At 34.1% G+C, this 18843-nt stretch overlaps 1 protein-coding gene across 1 annotated transcript in view; it reads left to right on the top strand.

The window, feature by feature from the left end:
* Positions 1-3666: 3666 nt before the first annotated feature.
* Positions 3667-18843, top strand: part of LOC149531191 (uncharacterized) — a 52053-nt gene continuing 36876 nt past the window's right edge. The window contains exon 1 of the mRNA XM_089810631.1: positions 3667-3957. Within this exon, the coding sequence (XP_089666757.1) occupies positions 3825-3957 (133 nt within the window). The 5' untranslated portion in view covers positions 3667-3824. The remainder of the gene's footprint in view (positions 3958-18843) is intronic.

Below are 18843 nucleotides of genomic sequence, written 5' to 3'. Positions count from 1 at the left end.
AAACAAAATTCCCTTTCTTATTAATTCTTTGCATTTTCTTATACTTTACCATTTATATAAACATGGTTCTTACAAATTCATCTCATCTAAAAATTTCTAACAAGCTCTCTACCTAATATCATCAATAGCTTCGACTCATACAAAAACTATGTGTAGGGCATTCAATGCATACCTTAAGTGTTGAGGTGATCTAATAAAAATGTTTTTGCTCTTAGAATGAAACAAACTTTTTAATCACTTTAGTCATAAGATAATCAACCACATGAAGACGATCAATTTACATGATTATACGAAGTCAATAAGAAATTTTAAACCATTCGTATATAAAAGTAATCTTTTAATAAAAGATAATAATAATATAATATTATATATATATATTTTAAATGAAATATAATAATATAATAATTTATTTTTGTAAAGAATTCTCAATAGAAATATGAAAACATTAAAGTATAATAATTTTTTTTAATGAAATAAAATAATAAAATAATTTTTTTTTTAATGAATTCTCAATAGAAATATGAAAACGTTAAAGTATAATAATACTATTTTTTTTGATCGGTAAATGACTAAAGCCTAGATTAATTATTATTAGTTATTGCCAAGGCAGGAATACTTATGCATTCATGTCAATCCAAATATGACATTAACACTAACCAATCAAATCCAAGAATTTAAAAGATTATATGAGATTTCAAATGTTAATATCTTTTTCTAATTTTTCATTATTTTATAAATCACATTTTTCATCCATTCTATTGGTCCATACTATTTTTGGTGGGGGAGAAAATTAATTTTCTTCAACAAAAAATACAAATATTTTCTAACAACTTCATCTTGCATTAATGAATGTATTAATTATAACTTTATCTTTTCCACATTTGTGACAAGTTGATAAGATTTTATTTTTTCAATCATTTTATCTTCCACCTCACACAACATGTTTAATCAATATTAATTATCACAATCTATTAAATATTTTTAATTTCTTATTTTAAATATATTTGTTATTAGTTTTACATTGATGTTTATTTTGACTATTTGATATAACTTGTTACTAAAACTTCATGTAATGCGCACACACGCACACACACACACACACGTCTTTTTAATATAATTTCAATATGTTATATCTTTGTATTTGAATTTCTAATTTTTAAAAAAGTTTTCTTTTTAAATAAAAGTAGTTAAATTATTACTATTATTTTACTTTTATAAAAATAAATTAAACAATATTACTTTTTAATTATATTTTATAATAATGTTTGTAATATGTATAATTGATAAGTGTTACAATTTTTAAATTATATTATTTATTATTATTAATATTATTTATTTAAACAATTTATCATTTAGTTTAAATACATTTAAAACTTAAATATATATTTTAATATTAACTTAATAATTATATTTTATATCAAAAAACATATTAAAGAAATAACCACAAAATAGAAATAATTCAATTCTAAAAGATATATAAATTATTATTAGGTTTTTATAAACTATGTATTAAAATAAATAGTTATATTTTATTTCTTATTTATTACATCATATTTATTCATCAACATCAAATTTATATGTATTACATCTATTTATTATTTCCAAATGTACATATTAAATTGTATAGATATTATTTCATAATTAAAAATTATTTAACTTTATGAAAAATTTGGAAATACAAAATATTAAATAGTAAACCTTCTCTAATTGTGTAAAATTAAACAATTAGTTTTACTTATAAAATATTTTTATATTTCAATACATTTCATTTTTTTCTTATAGAAATGTGAGTTTTAATATAAAAATTAAATTCTTAGTTTCATTAATTAAAATATGATATATTTTAATTTTTTATTATAACAATGATTTTATTTTGACTATTTCTTTTAATAAGAAAAATCTCTCTCTCTCTCTCTCTCTCTCTCTCTCTCTCTCTCGTTGGTATCACTCAATGTTGGTATCACTCTCTCTTATTATTTTGTCTCTTTTACTCTTCCTTCTCTATATTATCTATCCTTTTTTCCTCTACATATATGTTTATGTTGTTATTGTTATATACTGTTATTTATCTCTATCTAATATCTCTATCCTACTTTTTGTCTAGTGCTAATGATTATAAATAGTATGAGTTTCATTTGATAATCAAGATGAGAATAATACATAGTTGGGGGAGTTATTCCAACTACTTATGGTTGTCTAGTAGTATGCATGGATAGCTTAAACATATAATGTGATACTCCAAATGCTTCATCACTTCTTCAAGTTTTATAATTCAAATATTGGTATGAATATCTTTCCTCAATACACATAATTCAAGTTGTCAATGTAGAGGGTGCAAATTTGTCTAAAGCATATGTATTAATCGTAGTATGATATTAAGTACTTAGTGCCATATTGGGGACTTTGGCCTCTTATTCTTGGGCTTAAATGCCCAAAGATATAATAAAATAGCACAAGAACTTAACAACAAAATATGAGCCATCTTATCAGATCACAAGCGCATTTCTAGGACGAGAATTTAACAACAAATATGAGCAATCCTATCAAATCACAAGTGCATTTCTAGGCAAAAAATAATGCATTCATAATGTTAATTTAGATTCTCACTCATCTACAACTCTACAACCATTATGCGTAAGGCAGGAACTATGATGCATTGCGTCTTTTGTTATTTGTGGAATTAATTATTATTATATGTTAAGCACTTGAACCCAAAAACTCCCACATAAGAAATTCGCAAGTTATCGTTACATTGTAGACTTTTGCCTTAGTATAATAATAATAATAATTTTTTTTTTTATAATGAAATATAAATATATATAAAATTATTTTTGTAAAGAATTTTTCAATACAAATATGAAAATATAATAATAATAATAATAATAAATTTCATATTAATCATGAACACATAAAATAACTAGTATCTATGAACTAGCATCTATGAAGAAGATGTTTGTATCTCCATAGATTAGCCTGCACATAAGCTCGAGTAAAACTAGGCCCATGGCTATACAGCCATGAAAATGCACTTCCTTTACATTGCTTTTTCTAACTTTTTAAAAAATTAACCAAGTCCTCTCCTTCGTATGGAAGTGCATTTTCGTGGCTGTATAGAGGTTGCCACTAAACTAGACTCTTCCGTGACAAATATCCCCGTCTCGAGGATCGAAGAAAAACAATGTGTATCGATTGATAAGTAGGACATGATTTCCACAGCTAGTCAAATTGTGATGTGAATATCAGGATTTAACTGTGTGATTTTGAGTCAAACTCGATGACCCATGTTTCATGAGTAGTGATTCAACATGAATCCATCTCTCATGAGAATAAATGAAACACTTAGCACTCATTGGATCTAGGTGATGCTCACAGGGGTGAAGCACCGGGACTTCCCGGGAGGTCACCCATCCCAGTACTACTCCAGCCTGAGCGCGCTTAACTACGGAGTTAAGCGCGCTCAGGCTGGAGTAGTACTGGGATGGGTGACCTCCCGGGAAGTCCCGGTGCTTCACCCCTGTGAGCATCACCTAGATCCAATGAGTGCTAAGTGTTTCATTTATTCTCATGAGAGATGGATTCATGTTGAATCACTACTCATGAAACATGGGTCATCGAGTTTGACTCAAAATCACACAGTTAAATCCTGATATTCACATCACAATGTGTATCGAATTATTTAGTGTTTATTTTGACTAGACGTAATTGATTTGCAAGTAATTTTTTATATCTGGCTAAGATATCCGAGTTGGCACCAAGGAAATCTGTAGGTTAAGATAAAACAGTCTAAAACAGCATGAAACCAAATCCATGTGGCAGTGCCAGCCATGGCATCACTCTCTGTTATGTGCTTGCCGAGTATTTCTTCTACGGAAACGTACCCAAATGAGTTGCGCGTCAGGGGGCCCGTTTCTCTTTCTACCAGTCTTTCAACATGTAGACAGAAACTTCCTACCCAGTGTAAGCGTACAAACTCGTTTTTTTTTTTTTTCATTGAGAACCATGGTATGCAAACTTCAATTGTTTTCATTCTTTTCGATTTAAGTGAAGGACACGGTATTCGTGAACTGAAGCAACTTACTTGATGTCCCCATAGGAATGAAAACTTGGAAAACCCTAACCAGCTTGCAACTTGGGACAGAGGGAATGCCATATTAGAATTGCTTCTTGTTGTGCAATGGCCAAAAAAAAACCCTGAAATTGATGTTTCTCTAGTCAGCTTCATTGAATTGTTTCACAATTTTCCGCTTTACGCCTAAAAAAAATAATGCTCTTCCATGATTAGCTTTATTTTCATAATGTGTAGCGGCAAGCATTTACATTTGAATATAACTTAAACATGGGCCACACTTGAATGCTGATAGGTTACAAAGATGACTAAGTATATCAACATTTATGTATTAATATTGAATAATTTTATGCCCTCAGAATGTAGACTTGAACAGTTGGATCCTTTGATTAGTCTTTCCCATTTCTGAAGTTCAAAATTCGAGTCAAATTGTTATGTGGAAGTGGGCATCCTAGAGAGGACTGGAGGATCTAGGAGTTTTTCCTTGGAATTAAGGAGGCATTGGAAGAAGAAGAAAGAAATGGAAAGAAGATAAGGAAGTAACTCTTTCAAAAAGGAAGCAATGGTGAAGAGTTATGACCCTTTCGAAGGGTGGTAATTATGAAAGTTGTGAACCTTATGAAGAGGTGTGACTCTCTCTCACATTCGAGGATATAAAGGGGAGAAGGTTTCATTTGAGAAGGGGAAAAAAGGGGAGATCAATTTGTTGAATAATATATTATTCTCAAAGGCAACAATGAAAAGTGGCAACTCAATTCTCATAAAAGGTGGTGACCCTTCCACCAACAAATTATAAAGGATAATTAATTCCAAGCATTGAAGGGGACTTTTGCATCATCACTTAGTCATACCTCAAGGAATCAACTGAGGAAGACCAAACCAAGGAGCAGATGCAGCTATCCAAAAGAGAAGCAATCAACATCGAAGAAGGAAATACTATCAAGTCAGATCTATCTTTATCACGGTGGCAGATTAAAAGGCAAGAATTTGGGCAGTTCATGAAAGTGGAAATTACAATTGGTACAGAGCATCGTTCCTACTAGCCTGAGGGGTGAACGTTAGTTGAAACAACTAATAAATATCTTTCCTATTGATAGCAGAGTTAAGAGCATATATAAAAGAGGGTTATGAGAGAATCCAAAGGGACTTCATAGGCAGATCCTTCAAGCATATTAGAGCATATCTAGAGCAGTCGTAGAGTAGAGAAATATGAAGAGTATTGCAAATTTGTTTGGAAGCATATTGGAGCAGATCTATGGGACATATAGAGCAAATGTTTGAAGCATATTGGAGCAAGTTTATGACCCATATATGAGCAGCAAGGTGGAGTTGGGCCCCCTTCCGGGCTCATGAGAGCAGAACGGTGGGGTTAGGCCCTCTTTTTGGCTCTAAGTGGCTTATGAGCAGCAAGGTAGGGTTAGGCCCCCTTCCTAGCTCATGGGAGTAGAAAGGTGGGGTTAGGGCCTCTTTTTGACTCTACGTGGCTATGAGCAACAAGGTGGGGTTAGACACTCCTTCTGCCTCTAAGGGCCTGTTTGGCAATGGGAATATTAAAATTTAAAATTCTCCGTTTGGGTGCACCAAATCAAAATTGCGAATAGGAATACGTATTCCAATTTTGGACAAAAAATGAGCGTTTGCAATTCCACCTAAATAGGTGGAATTGGAATACGTATTCCTAAATTCCAGTTTTATTTATTTTAGAAAACATAAATTTTTGGGTCCGTGAATTTCCCATCAAATTCTGACTGAACCAAACAAGAATAGGAATATGTATCCCCATTTTCTATTCCAGAATAACAATTCCAATTCCCATATTTCTATTCCCACAGCCAAACGGACCCTAATAAGTGGCTTATGAGTAGCAAGGAAGAGTTAGGTTCCTCCCTGGCTCATGGGAGCAGAAGGGTGAGGTTAGGCCCTCTTGCTGGGTCTAAATGGCTTATGAGCAGCAAGCCAAGTTTAGGCTCTGTTCCCAGCTCATGGGAGCAAAAAGGTGGGGTTAGGCCCCTTTCCTGGCTCATGAGAGTAGTAAGCGGGGTTAGTCCCTCTTTCTAGCTATACGTGGCTTATTAGCAGCAAGGTGGGTTAGGTCCCTTTCTCAGCTCATGAGAATAGTAAGGTGGGATTTGGCCCCCTTCCTAGCTCCTAACAAACCCTTTGATGCACTTGCCTATTGCAGATCCAAATACTTCTCACTTTCTTCTTTGATCACGCCAGCCTGTTAGGTAAAAACAAATCAACAGATACATTCTAGTCAAGGAGAACGTATCTAACAATAAATATATTTGCATGTATGCTTCATGTTTGCAAATATTCATTCATGTGAGTCATGGTTGTTTCATACATGATATGTTTCCAGCATGTCTTGTCCGTATGTTTTTATGATTACTTTATGTTGAACAATCATGAAAATTCTCAATATAAGATCTCTTGATGTGTATAGTAATTTGCCCACCTTTTGTATTTGTATGTTGAGGATGTTAGCCATTCACAATATATTGAGGACAAACAATAGCAAGGCAGTCATAAGACTATAGTCATGAAATCATGTAAGAGCTTTTGCGAAGCATACCCTCACAAACCCAAAAAATACTATAAACAGTAAATGGTATTCCCACTTTAGATGAGTATAGAGTTGAATATAGCCAAGATACAGGTAGAAAAATCATCGGTCCAAATCTTTAATTCATAAGTTATATTAGAGTAATACATCAGAAGCTAAGGATACAAGTGAACAAAGGTTAATTTAAGATCCTTCATATTGGCAAAACATCAAGTAAACAAGAATAAAACCAACATTGTTTGAGGACAGGCAATCTTGGGTGGCGTGGACTGTAATGTCCCCTTTCTAAAATATGATTTAATAATAAATAATAATAATGAAATTAAAATATGAGTACATGATAATTAAAATTATGCACACATACACATGCATGCACACACACATGCACGTGCACACACTCACGCCCCAACACACACACGCGTGCACACCCACATGCACACACTTGCGCGCACACACATACACAAATTAATTAGGTTTCATGAAAAGTCAAGAGGCATCCAATAAAGAATTGTCACTCCCTCAACGTAAGATATGAGAAGAGTTACTTAGAAAGGAGAAGATATGAAGAAGAATGCAGCAAAGGAATTAAGGAAGCATTAATGGAAGTGGAAAGGAATGGGAAGGGGACAAATACTTAACTCTTACAAAGCAACAAAAATGATGAAGAGTTGTGACCCTTTCGAAGGGCGGTAATTGTAAAAGGTTGTGTAACCATTATGAAGAGGCATGACTCTCCTTCACATTGGAGGATATAAAGGGGAGAAGGTTTCATTTGAGGAGGGGAAAAATGAGGAATAATATTTTATTCTCAAATGCAAGTTGCAACAATGAAAAATGGTGACTCAATTCCTATGAAAGATGGTGGCCCTTCCACCAAAAAATATAAAGGAGAATTCATTCCAATCATTGAGCGGGACTTTGTCAATCATCACACACTCATACCTGAAAACAACAGTCAAGGAAGATCGAACCGGAAGCACTTATCCAAATGAGCAGCGATCAGCATCAAAGAAGGAGATATTATCGAGATATATCTATATCGCAGTACCAGACTAAAAGGAGAGAATTAGGGCAGTCCCAGAAAGGGAACATTACATAGGATTTGAGGAATTGGATACAAGTATCTAGATTTTGTTTGTGACTTACTTTTCCTTCTAGCTTTTTTTTTTATTTGTGTGGAAATGTTCATGCTCATGACAAAAAATGGTTCTGAATTGAATATGTTCATAATCAATCCTTTGTGTGAACACCACTTTCAATCTCAAATTAATGGCCTTGGGATGTCCATTAAGATCAATTTCCACACAAACAATAGAGTAATTCTTTTATTCAGGTAGAGCTTGTGTCTTGTCTGTGCCATAGCATTTTGTATTGCTTTTAAAGCTTCCTTATCCCATAAATATAGGGGAAGGAAGGGAAGGCTTACACAAATTTGCAACCTAGAGGGTGTTTATTCTGGGAGGAAACTCAAGTATCCAATGGTTTGGATACTTTGCAGGTTCCCATAAACTAAGGAGAAATACACTATATCAAGTCCATCTTGTAGACTAAGAAGGTGGCAAATGTTAATATCCTCTTAATTTTTGGTTTCTATTCTTTGTCCACCCCATTTTCTAGTGATCCGTAGCACTAGCACTAGTGAACTTGCACATCAAAGCTTGCTCATAAGACTGATTGTCAAATTACTGGATACACTGAGGTAATATGTATAAAAGGAATGTTATTCCACTGGTTAACCACATAGGAAATTCATTATCATTCCTTTGTTTCCAATTAACTATAGTAACAAAGGTGTCTATAAGAGCAAGAATCCATGAGAGCAGTAGTAGAGAAACAACCTAGAAGATCAATGCAGAAAAACAAAGGCAAACTTAGTTCCTTCATGTGGTAGCAAAAACTTTAGTTCTAAAATGATAATGGTGGTACAAGAAAGTATTTATTAGAAGAGAAAGATTGCAAATAGTGACAACTAATGAAGAGCATGGTTAACAAGGAGGAGAGGGGTAACAAAGAATTGGCTAATGGAAGGGATGAATCACAGTACAAAATCTTGTTCTTGCCCACTTACTAGTAAGGCAATAAAAGGTTTTCTCGGCAAATATCAAAGATAAATCAGTAACTTCTTGGGAAAATTTTAAATCGATCTACAAAGATGCCAAACACTATTTCTCTCCTCCAAAACCCTTCTCCCCTCCAAATGCTCAAAAAAGCAAAATGAACACAAAATAGGCAACTCGCTGGGCCTCACAGTTTTATTGCTGCTGCCTGTGAGAAGTATGCTACTTATTGTGAGAAGTTTGCGAGAAGTGGCCAACTTCTCGCCAAGAAGTTCAAGACTTCTTGGCGAGAAAACTTTGCTATTTCTCATTTTGTGAAACTTCTGGTGAGAAGTAGAGATATTTGCCACTTCTTGATGAGAATTTAATCTATGGGATGAATGACTGTTTGGAGAGAGCATAATCCACCATGCTAGCACCACCACTACGAGGCTTGCACATGAAGTGAGATCTTGGAAAACAAGATAACCCATTAAGGACTACCAAATATAGAGACTCATTAAGCTATAGGAGATGTCTGCCATATTTGGTCAGGGGACCACTTGCATCCTTGGACGATCTGTGGAGCCCCACAAAAGTTGGATCCAAATCCTCAATGCACAATGAGTTTGATGCTTACTTATGAAGGAGAAGTTGTACAATATGTGTCTTGACATTGAAGTCCCCGAGGAAGAGAACATTCCCAATAGTAGAGAACTAGGTGATGCTGTCATATAAGTTAGAGAAGAGTTCCTTATCAAGGCCACTATGGAAATCATAGGAGGAAGTCAGAGGAATGTAAAAATCCCCATAAAGAGATGTCTCTAACATGGGGGGCTGTGTGACATAGCCGGACCTATATGAATTTAGTAGAGGTGTGTAACAAGACAATTGAACCCAACCACGAAGCTAGTCACTAGTAAAGAAGATGACACCACCAGACCAATGGACCCCACCCCAATTCCTAGTCTCACTACTAAAAGAGGATATCCATTGAAAACCTACAATTGTGGGAAGAGGGCGTACAAGGCTTTCATGTGTCTTAGTTAGGAAGAGGATATCCGAGGAGTCCAAAGCATTTTGAAGAAGATTGGGTGAGGACCAAACTGAATTGCAGTTCCAACAATTTACCTGCAAAGCTTGTTTCTCAAGAACACCCCCTTTAGCCCAACACCTAGAGAATCATTTAGCGGTAGCAACCACAAGCAAGAAGAAACAACATCTATATGTACCTTCAAACAAGAGAAAATATTCTAAGATAGGTAAATGGTGCAATAAACACAAAAGTAATAATCACTCCAACACAGAGTGCCATGTTCAAAAGACTTTGCATACATGAGCTAGAGTAGAGGATGATAATGTCCAGCCTTAAGTGCAATAAAGGACATAGATCATAAACATCCTACTCAATACCTTACAAGTAATCTTGAAAGAAATTGAGGCATAGTAACTATTACAATTGCAGATGTGAGTGCGAAGGCATCTGTTAGGCTTCATGATTGATGGTGGTAGCATAGAGAGCATCAATTTGCAGCAACCATCAAGCAACTAAGCTCACCGTCCACTCCTCATTCATGGTACTGAAATTGCAATAGTTCAACACTTGTAATTACTAATTTATACACTTAACTCTTTTGTGCTGCTTTTCATACAATATTGTCATCTTTAGGTGATAGTTTGTGAAGTGCCACTGGAGGGTTGTAATGTACTCCTTGGCTATCCATTCATACTCACTTTTATAACACAAAGCCTTGCAACATTTTTGTAACCATGTTTTGAAAACTTGGACTCAATTTGGACTTGACAAATTGATTTGTTTGACATGGCAAAAACACAGCAAAACATGACAACTTATTAAAATATTTAAATTCTTAAAATTCCACAACTTTCAAGCAAAGTATAGTCACAAAATTTATTGAAAAGTTTTTTTAGAACCTCGGGGAAATGAATTTTATTAGATTTCAATACAAATAGAGTATAAAATTGCATCATTGTGTGTATGCGGACAGCTTATTGATAACTATCCTGAATTTATTATGATTGTTTTTGAAAATCATCATTGTAAATTGCATATCTAGGAAAGGTACAAGCTACAAGTTTTCGCAATGTCCTCTTCTTCATTCTAGTGAAAAATAATAGAGAGGGCTACCGTACTCTTATGCTTTGCACTCAGCTGCAGCTCCACACTAAGCCTAAAAGGTACCTTGGCGATTCCACACTACCAGTAGATGGTAGTTTGTTACATCCCAATTTTTGCCCTAATTTCTCTTTAGTTAAAATAGCCGTTGAACTAGAATAAATTTTCATGTTCAAGTGAAGTTAGTCGTTGTTCCATCATGGTAGTTATAGCCGTTGTTTTATTTATTCATATTCATGTGAAATTGAAGCAGTTATCTTAAGGCGTTGCATCGATTTAAAGTACTAAATGAATATATAGTTTTAGCCGTTGTGTTCATGTGAAGTGAATATAGTTTCTAGCTGTTGTGTTCATGAAAATAGTTTTTAGCCGTTGTTCAATCAGTTATTATTTATGATGAAATTCCTAACGATATTATTTAACAAATTATGAATTGCGAAATTGATGTTTTTGGCGAGAATGATTGTTTTGAAGATTGTAGGATAAAGACTCGAGAAGGAGGGGAAGCATTACGAAATGAGGTCATACGGAAATGGGATGATCATATGACCTAGTTATTAGGAATATCAGGTTGAATAAAAGTCGCCATGGCAAGATTGTTAAAGCTTGACAAACAAATTTCAAAGTGGAAAGTTACATGAGCTAAAAATAATATAAGATTTTAAAATTAAATAAAGAAATTCTTACCTCTATTTGTAAATAGTAATATCATTTAATATTATATCATTACTTTGATTAAAATCACAATTAAATATTTGCAAAGTGGCACTATTATATTAGGATCTATAATACAATAATGTCACCTTGTATATACTTAATTATAATTTAACCAAAATAATAATATAGCATTAAATTATATTAATAAAACTTTTTCCACCTTTGCTCCAACGATTCATATTTCCAGTCGATGGAATTTCAAATCGCATTATAGTCTTGTAACGATAGAAGTTGTTTAGCCGATCAATATCTTTTATATACTGCCTTTGTCGTTTCCGTATGGAGGTATCAACATTCCCGTCTGTTCATGTTTTCCGCCATGTTCTTAGAGATTTGTCATCCAGTAACCCGAGTTTGCTATCCTTGAAAGTCTTTCTGTCCTGAGATATCCGTTTCAAGATTTCCTTCAAAGATCCATCGACCTTTCTGCTCAAACATTCCTCGCCTGCAACCTCATTCTGCTTAGCCACGAAACCATTCATCTGAGCATGCGTGAAGCCATTCTTGCACATATCTGGGCGACAGAATTCAGCGTATATTGAAGAACTCACCAGGCAGGGCGCACAGTATATTGTAGACAAGTAAGGGTGTACTAAAAACGATTTTAATTCCTTCGCTCACATTTTTCCATCTTTTTCTGTCTTCTTTTTTGAGTCGGCTTGAAACAGAGTGAAGGAGTTGTGTGCACAGATTGAGTCTTGATGTTACACTTGTGCTCATCATATTAGTAGAATACCCACAGAGCTTGTATACAATGTTTAGCAATAAAAGTAGCTGATGCTTATGATAGTATCGATAAGGGAAGTAATAAGACTTTTGATCTTATCTTATATAGTCTGATATTACCACTTCATTCAACAATGCTTTTGATTATAAAACTATACCAATATCAGCCCGTGTCATAAATCTGTAGAATTGTGTTATGAACTGTTTTGTCTCAATCAACCAAAACCAGTAATAATGATCAAGTCTGAGTGCCAAGGAAAATTCTGAGAATGCAGAATCATAATCTTATGATTAAGTATAAGATGTAATGGATTCAGGGACCGAGGAATCACCGATCTAAAGTTCTGTTGATGGTGTGAGGTGTAGATGAATCTGACACAAGAAAAACAAGAAAGATATCAATAATTGATAATAATCAAAATAATTTGATTAGCTCATGTAAATCCACTTTGAAAATTAATTGTCAAGCTGAGCGGTGGAGATCGGGTTATAAAAACCCACCTCTGAAATCCCTGGCCAGGGCGATAAAAGGGCATACATGCCACAACAAAATGATCGCGTTGTTGTCTTGATACTTCAGTTATTCAATCGAATAGCTATTGGGACCTCAACCCACTTGAGTACTCCGATGAATGGATCGATGAACGTCCCAAGCCTGACCTCAGGGTAGGGAGGGCCGTTCTATTTAATTAGAACTTGTGGGGATAAGTAAAAAGGTCCACGGTTGGGAGGTTAAGTCTACGTTAATGCTTCTCCTCTCACCAAAGTCAGAGCTTGGTCAATTAATTGGAAAAGTCTCTCAAGTAAATCAGTACGTATCTTTGTTTTATTTAAGTTTCTTTATTTCTTTTATGCAATATATGTATATAACGGAAAGATTCTTTCCCTGTAAATAGATGTATCATAAATGGATTCTTTTTAGAATGTTAGATGCAGTTTTTTTTTTCAATAATTTAGATTAGGGTTAAATTTCAGTTTTCTCAAACATTAGAATAAATTTGAAGTTCAGTAATTAAAATAGATTTAGAATTTAGATTAACTTCAGTATTAGTTAGATATATCTCATCAGATAATTAGAATATTAAAATTCAGCTGATTTTGTAGTTGTAGAAGAACCTGATGTTACATAGTTACTCCTTTGCCTTATGTTGGGAATCGTTTACAATGATGTCCTTCAACCAAAACATTCTTTCTTCTACTACTCCCACACCCTCAATCGCTTGTTGCTGAAAATTGGCAATATCAAACTTATGAAGATGGGAGCCTCCTCATCATAAGTAGTCTAGTCACTACAAGGATCAATATACAACCAACTAAAATTACCATAATAAATTAGGAATTAAAATAATTTATTCGGAGGAAAAGAAATAAGTTATGACAATATAACTAATATAACTGTATTACACTTTCCCATGAACATGAAAAGCAATTTCATCAACTAACTTGTAAGAAGTTATTAACTACTTTTTACATGAACCGAGTTTAACTAATTCATTTTGTTACTCTAACAACATAAATAATTAAATAAGAAAATGAAGCAATAACTACCAAGGAAGGAAATTAACATTAATATTAGAATGAAATGAAATAACATAATTAAGTAACAAGTATATTTCATAAGACCTGTGCTTGCTGTCCAGTTTCTGCTGAACTTTCCTTAGATTCATTCCTCCATAGGAAAAAGAGTATCATTAGGGTCTTTTACCACCCAACCTTTGAGCTTACAATCATTACCTAATGGTCCCTTGCCCAACTTCCCCAAGGAAGTTGGCTTAGCCCTTCCCAGGGGCACGTGAACACAACTTCCATTTTCTGGCCATCCGAGACTTGGTGTAGAATGCGTAACTACTTGAAAGAATCATCTTCATCATGAAAAGAGTGGGAAGAGGGCTTATCAATCATAGTAGGAATATTAGTGGTAGGCATGTGTGTCTCATCAAGATTCCTAGGAAACAAAAAGGACTTGGTATCAAAGGAACCCATAAGTCTACTTCTCCTAAGTGAAATGTTATAGGCATGACTCAATATTATAATACTCACGCACAAGAGAAATAGAGAATCTAGAGCTAATAAATGCAAGTATGGAATTTGAAAGAGATATGCAATCACTTATTAAATTTATACAACATAAATTAAATTGAACATAAAACCTAATGAATATCACATCTATCTATGAAATGAAAATTGAGGATTCAATGCACATTAAAGGGAATCTAACACCAAAATCAGAATGGAATTGTCATTCATTGGGTTCGCCAAAATGTACAGTAGAAAAAGAGAAACAAGATACACAAGGGCTATGTCCTCCTTTTCTTAATGCACAATTGAAAGGAAGATGACTCAATAGGCTCAAGTAGGTCTTAAGTGCTAAGTGAGTATAATGATCTTTCACTGATTATTGATTATGATTAAGAATGAAATGGATGTAGGAAAAAATTAATCTAATGATGCAAGATGAAAGGCTAACAAAGGTGAAATTAAGCAATATTGGAAAGATTGAGTGATGCAAAATAGATAGAAACTATAGCGACTGGAAATGGAAGCACAAGAGCATTGCTAACTTGTAATTTGAATTTGAGGGTGATTTGATAGGTACAAAATGCCTTGGGCATTTTGTTCCAGGGAATAAAAAGCCTGGTGCATTTTGTTTCCAGGGATTCTACCTGAAACTTTGAGAGTCAATCCTGTAGATACTGATCTGTTTGGAATAGTTCCGATAGCTGAAACTGAAATATGTTGTTGGTAAGAACCATATTGTAGCCGATGGGTTGAGTTAGTATCTGAAAGGTTGCATGATGGTTGAGTCGCCCCTTCGGGAAGTATATGTACATCGTTCAAATGGATTTATGGATCATCATTGTAATTGGAATTGCATATCTAGTTATATGAATAAAGTATCTAATCAATGTTACATTCTAGTCTATTAATACGATAAGTATCCTTTTACCCTGTAAGGTAAACGAAATAAACTTGCATAAGGAAAGTAAATATAAAGGTAAATGTTAGATATACCTTGTCGAGACCTTCACGAATGAATATTTAGATCGTACATAGTCACGAAGATGTTCGAATTATAGTTGTTGACCTTGAAATATACAAAGGAACCTAGGATTCCTTCACAAATGCATGAATTGATGAGTGCTACACTTAGATCTTCAATGTTGTTATGCTTGATTGAACACTTTGTCTAGAAGAATGTATGTGGATAAACGAAGGATCTTCTTGCTTGCTTGAGAACCCTACTTGGCCATCATGGGAGAGAAGTTTGCTACAATGGTAAAGATTGCCTTAAAATGCCTTGGATGCTTGGAGAAATACTACATCTTGGATGCTTGCCTTCAATCTTTTGAGAATGTTTGATAATCTCAATCATGGTTCTTACTTACCAGAATGAGGAGAGATAGGTGTTTATAATATTATATGCCCCATCACACATTTCAAGATTCAAAAACAAGCCAAGCCAACCATAGGATCTAATTCCCCAAAACATTGCAATGTGGCTACAGTTCAAATTCTGGCCCAATTCTTAGGGAACAAAACACCTTGGACATTTTGTTGCTACGACCATAAAGCCTCAGGTATTATGCAGTTAGGAAAAACACCAAAATTTAAATGCGAAGTTGGGAAGATAGTAGAGGTTGGATTAGGGGTAGATAGATAGTTGGATCAAGCATAACGAACGTGAAATCTTGAAATCACTGAAATGAGGCCTAACTAAGCATCTAATTCTAGGATAGCCTCTCAGAACATCGCGGCTTGATAATAATGCACAAACTCTTTTAATGGAGGTAGAATTAGAAGTCTACCCTAGTGCAAAGGGGCTTTTCTACCATTTTTTTTTTGACTACAAAAAAGATAGAAACACCATTTTTAGTTCTGCCTGTGTTGGGGCTAGAGGATGCTGATCCTAAAATTTTGGTATCCAAATTTCAATCCATCCACATAATCTTTCTCAATCATGGCAATTTGGGTTTGTCTCCCAAATCTTGCTCTAAATTACTTTTTCGATGTTGGTTTTGGAGGATGTTTGCAAAACGTAGTAGCATTGCCTTTGCAGTATGTACTTTTCAAATAGCAACCATCTCTCTTATATTAGATGAAATATGGATAGTGAAGGGACATGCCTATTCATTAGTATTTAATATAATTGTTTTTTATTTAACACACACACACACACATATAGTTGTATGTATATAAATATCACACACACACACACACACACACACACACACACACACACACACACACATATATATGTAATATATCTCATATATTTAATTATATATATCTTTAGTGAGTTTTATTTGAGTGAAACTACACTAAGAGTAACACTCCCACTTAGGGAGGATAAACATAGGACCATCTATTACCTCAATGTAATATCTTTGATCGGAAGATATACAACATTTTGATATCACGAGTATGGCCTCTAGAATATCAACAAATGATATTCACCAAATACTCTGAGTAATGATATTGTAATGGCCTTCTGAATGTCATCTCATATGACATTCACCATGTACTCTTTGAGCAATGGCCTATTGAATGTCGATTTGCAAGATATTCACCAAGTACTATGAGTAATGGCTTCCTAAATGTCATCTCATATGATATTCACCAAGTACTTTGTGTAATGGCCTCCTGAACATCAAGTTGCATAACATTCACCATGTACTCAAAATGTTCAAATGGTATGTGCACACTCATTCTCATAATGCTTACCATATGACCATCCACCATGCAAAGTATAATCTATAATATTCTACATAGACATTGTAAGATATCCATAATAATAGAAAATAAAGTAATTGTAAGATTGTCACCTTTCAATAACTCTACAAATACAAGTGACAATCATTTGGAAGTTGTCACTTCCTCATGATGTACACAGCGGGTAGGCCTATTAAAACCATGTAGTCACACACATGGACTTTCAAACTCCCTCTAAATATCAATCTTCATAACTACTCATCCAATGTTACCTTTAAAGAGGTGTCAAACTCCCTCTGAGTCTGAAATCAATCTCCCTTTATCCTACAATAACATTCTCGAAGGAAAAGATCAAGGCACATAGCTCTTATAGAAATACGAATAAAAATTAACTACAAAAATAAATAAGGTAAATTCTCAAGATATAATGATAACAAGGATTTACCTCTGTCCTCTTCTCGTGTTCCACTTAATAACCTTTAGAAGTAGTATCTCTTATCCCGCAAGAATTTTGTTTGACTGATTTCAACCTTGGTCTTTCACATACAACAATAAGCTTTTTCATTTTCAAGTTCCTTTACATGATAATTGCTAATTATTAACAAATCACAATTTCCTTGAACATATTTGGCAAGTACATTTGATCGTACAATGCACTTCTTTAAACATTGATTTGTTAGAGTCTTAGGCATTCCTTCATCATATATATGGCTCACGTGACCATACATACAATCAGATTTGATTGATCTCTGATATAATTTCTTGGTCTATGTACTTCATTTGACAATGTCACTATATAGACGTCATTTGATCGGATTGCTCGAACTTGGCGTTCCAAGCTTAAACAATTTTTAATTTATTGGTTAGTGGATGACTATGATCCTTTTGAGGTCGATTTGTATCTACCTGTATCCCTTAAAATCTGCACAACTTTCCACGGTGGCAGGTATCACATTTGCCTTTCCGGTTATATTTTACTTTCGTATGCTATGTATATAACACCACTGCAATCTGATCGCTGCAGCTCCCATCTTAGATGCAGTTTTTGAAAATTATAAACATAAGCCACAGAGAGACTGATCATAATTGAAGGAAATTTATCTGGCTGCTCTCAATGATATAAATATTGATGTTCAACACATATGTATGAACTTAATAAATATGCATATTTATATTGATCTGCTTCTTATTATTATATCTTTGTTTATGTCAATTTGTTATGATGTCAATGCATGCTTATATTATGCTCTGAAAAACTATGAGTAGTGATCTAAATTGATCTGCACTTATCTTCGTGTATATATCAATATGTTGATCAGTACTTATCAAACTCACAGCGATAGTATATATTCATTGAATATGATTTTTATCTGTAGTCACAAATTATCTTTGTGTATTAATATGGCTCTGCCTGCAATCACCATGTATGAATATCACACGTGTTTCCTATTTTTCACCTTTAGGCTATTCGGACAGATAAGATCTAGAAAAACACTAATCGCTTTGATACTCAATCTCTAACATACCATTGTCATTGTCTCAGATTGTATTAGGCTCTGGAACAGTTACAAATGTATTGTTTGTCTCCGTAAGGCATAACTACGCTCCACCTATTTCTTTAACAATTCTTCAATCTATAACCTTCACTACCAAAGATAGTTTAAGAAGACAACCTTTGTGCACATCATATGAAGATTTTAATGAACTATTTCAGAAAACTTACAGGCCTGGTAGGGAACCTGCTCTGATACCATGTTGATTTTGGAGGATGTCTACAAAATGTAGTAGCACTGCCTTTATGGTATGTACTTTTCAAACAGCAGCCACCTCTCATATATTAGATGAAATATGGATAGACATGTCCCTTCATGGGACATGTCTATTC

The sequence above is a fragment of the Cupressus sempervirens genome, chromosome 11 (assembly GCF_028749045.1).
Source record: "Cupressus sempervirens isolate cs-2001-9-10 chromosome 11, ASM2874904v1, whole genome shotgun sequence".
NCBI classification, from domain to species: domain Eukaryota; kingdom Viridiplantae; phylum Streptophyta; class Pinopsida; order Cupressales; family Cupressaceae; genus Cupressus; species Cupressus sempervirens.
The sequence above is the reverse complement of the archived record's forward strand: the minus strand, read 5'-3'. Positions and strand labels throughout refer to the sequence as shown.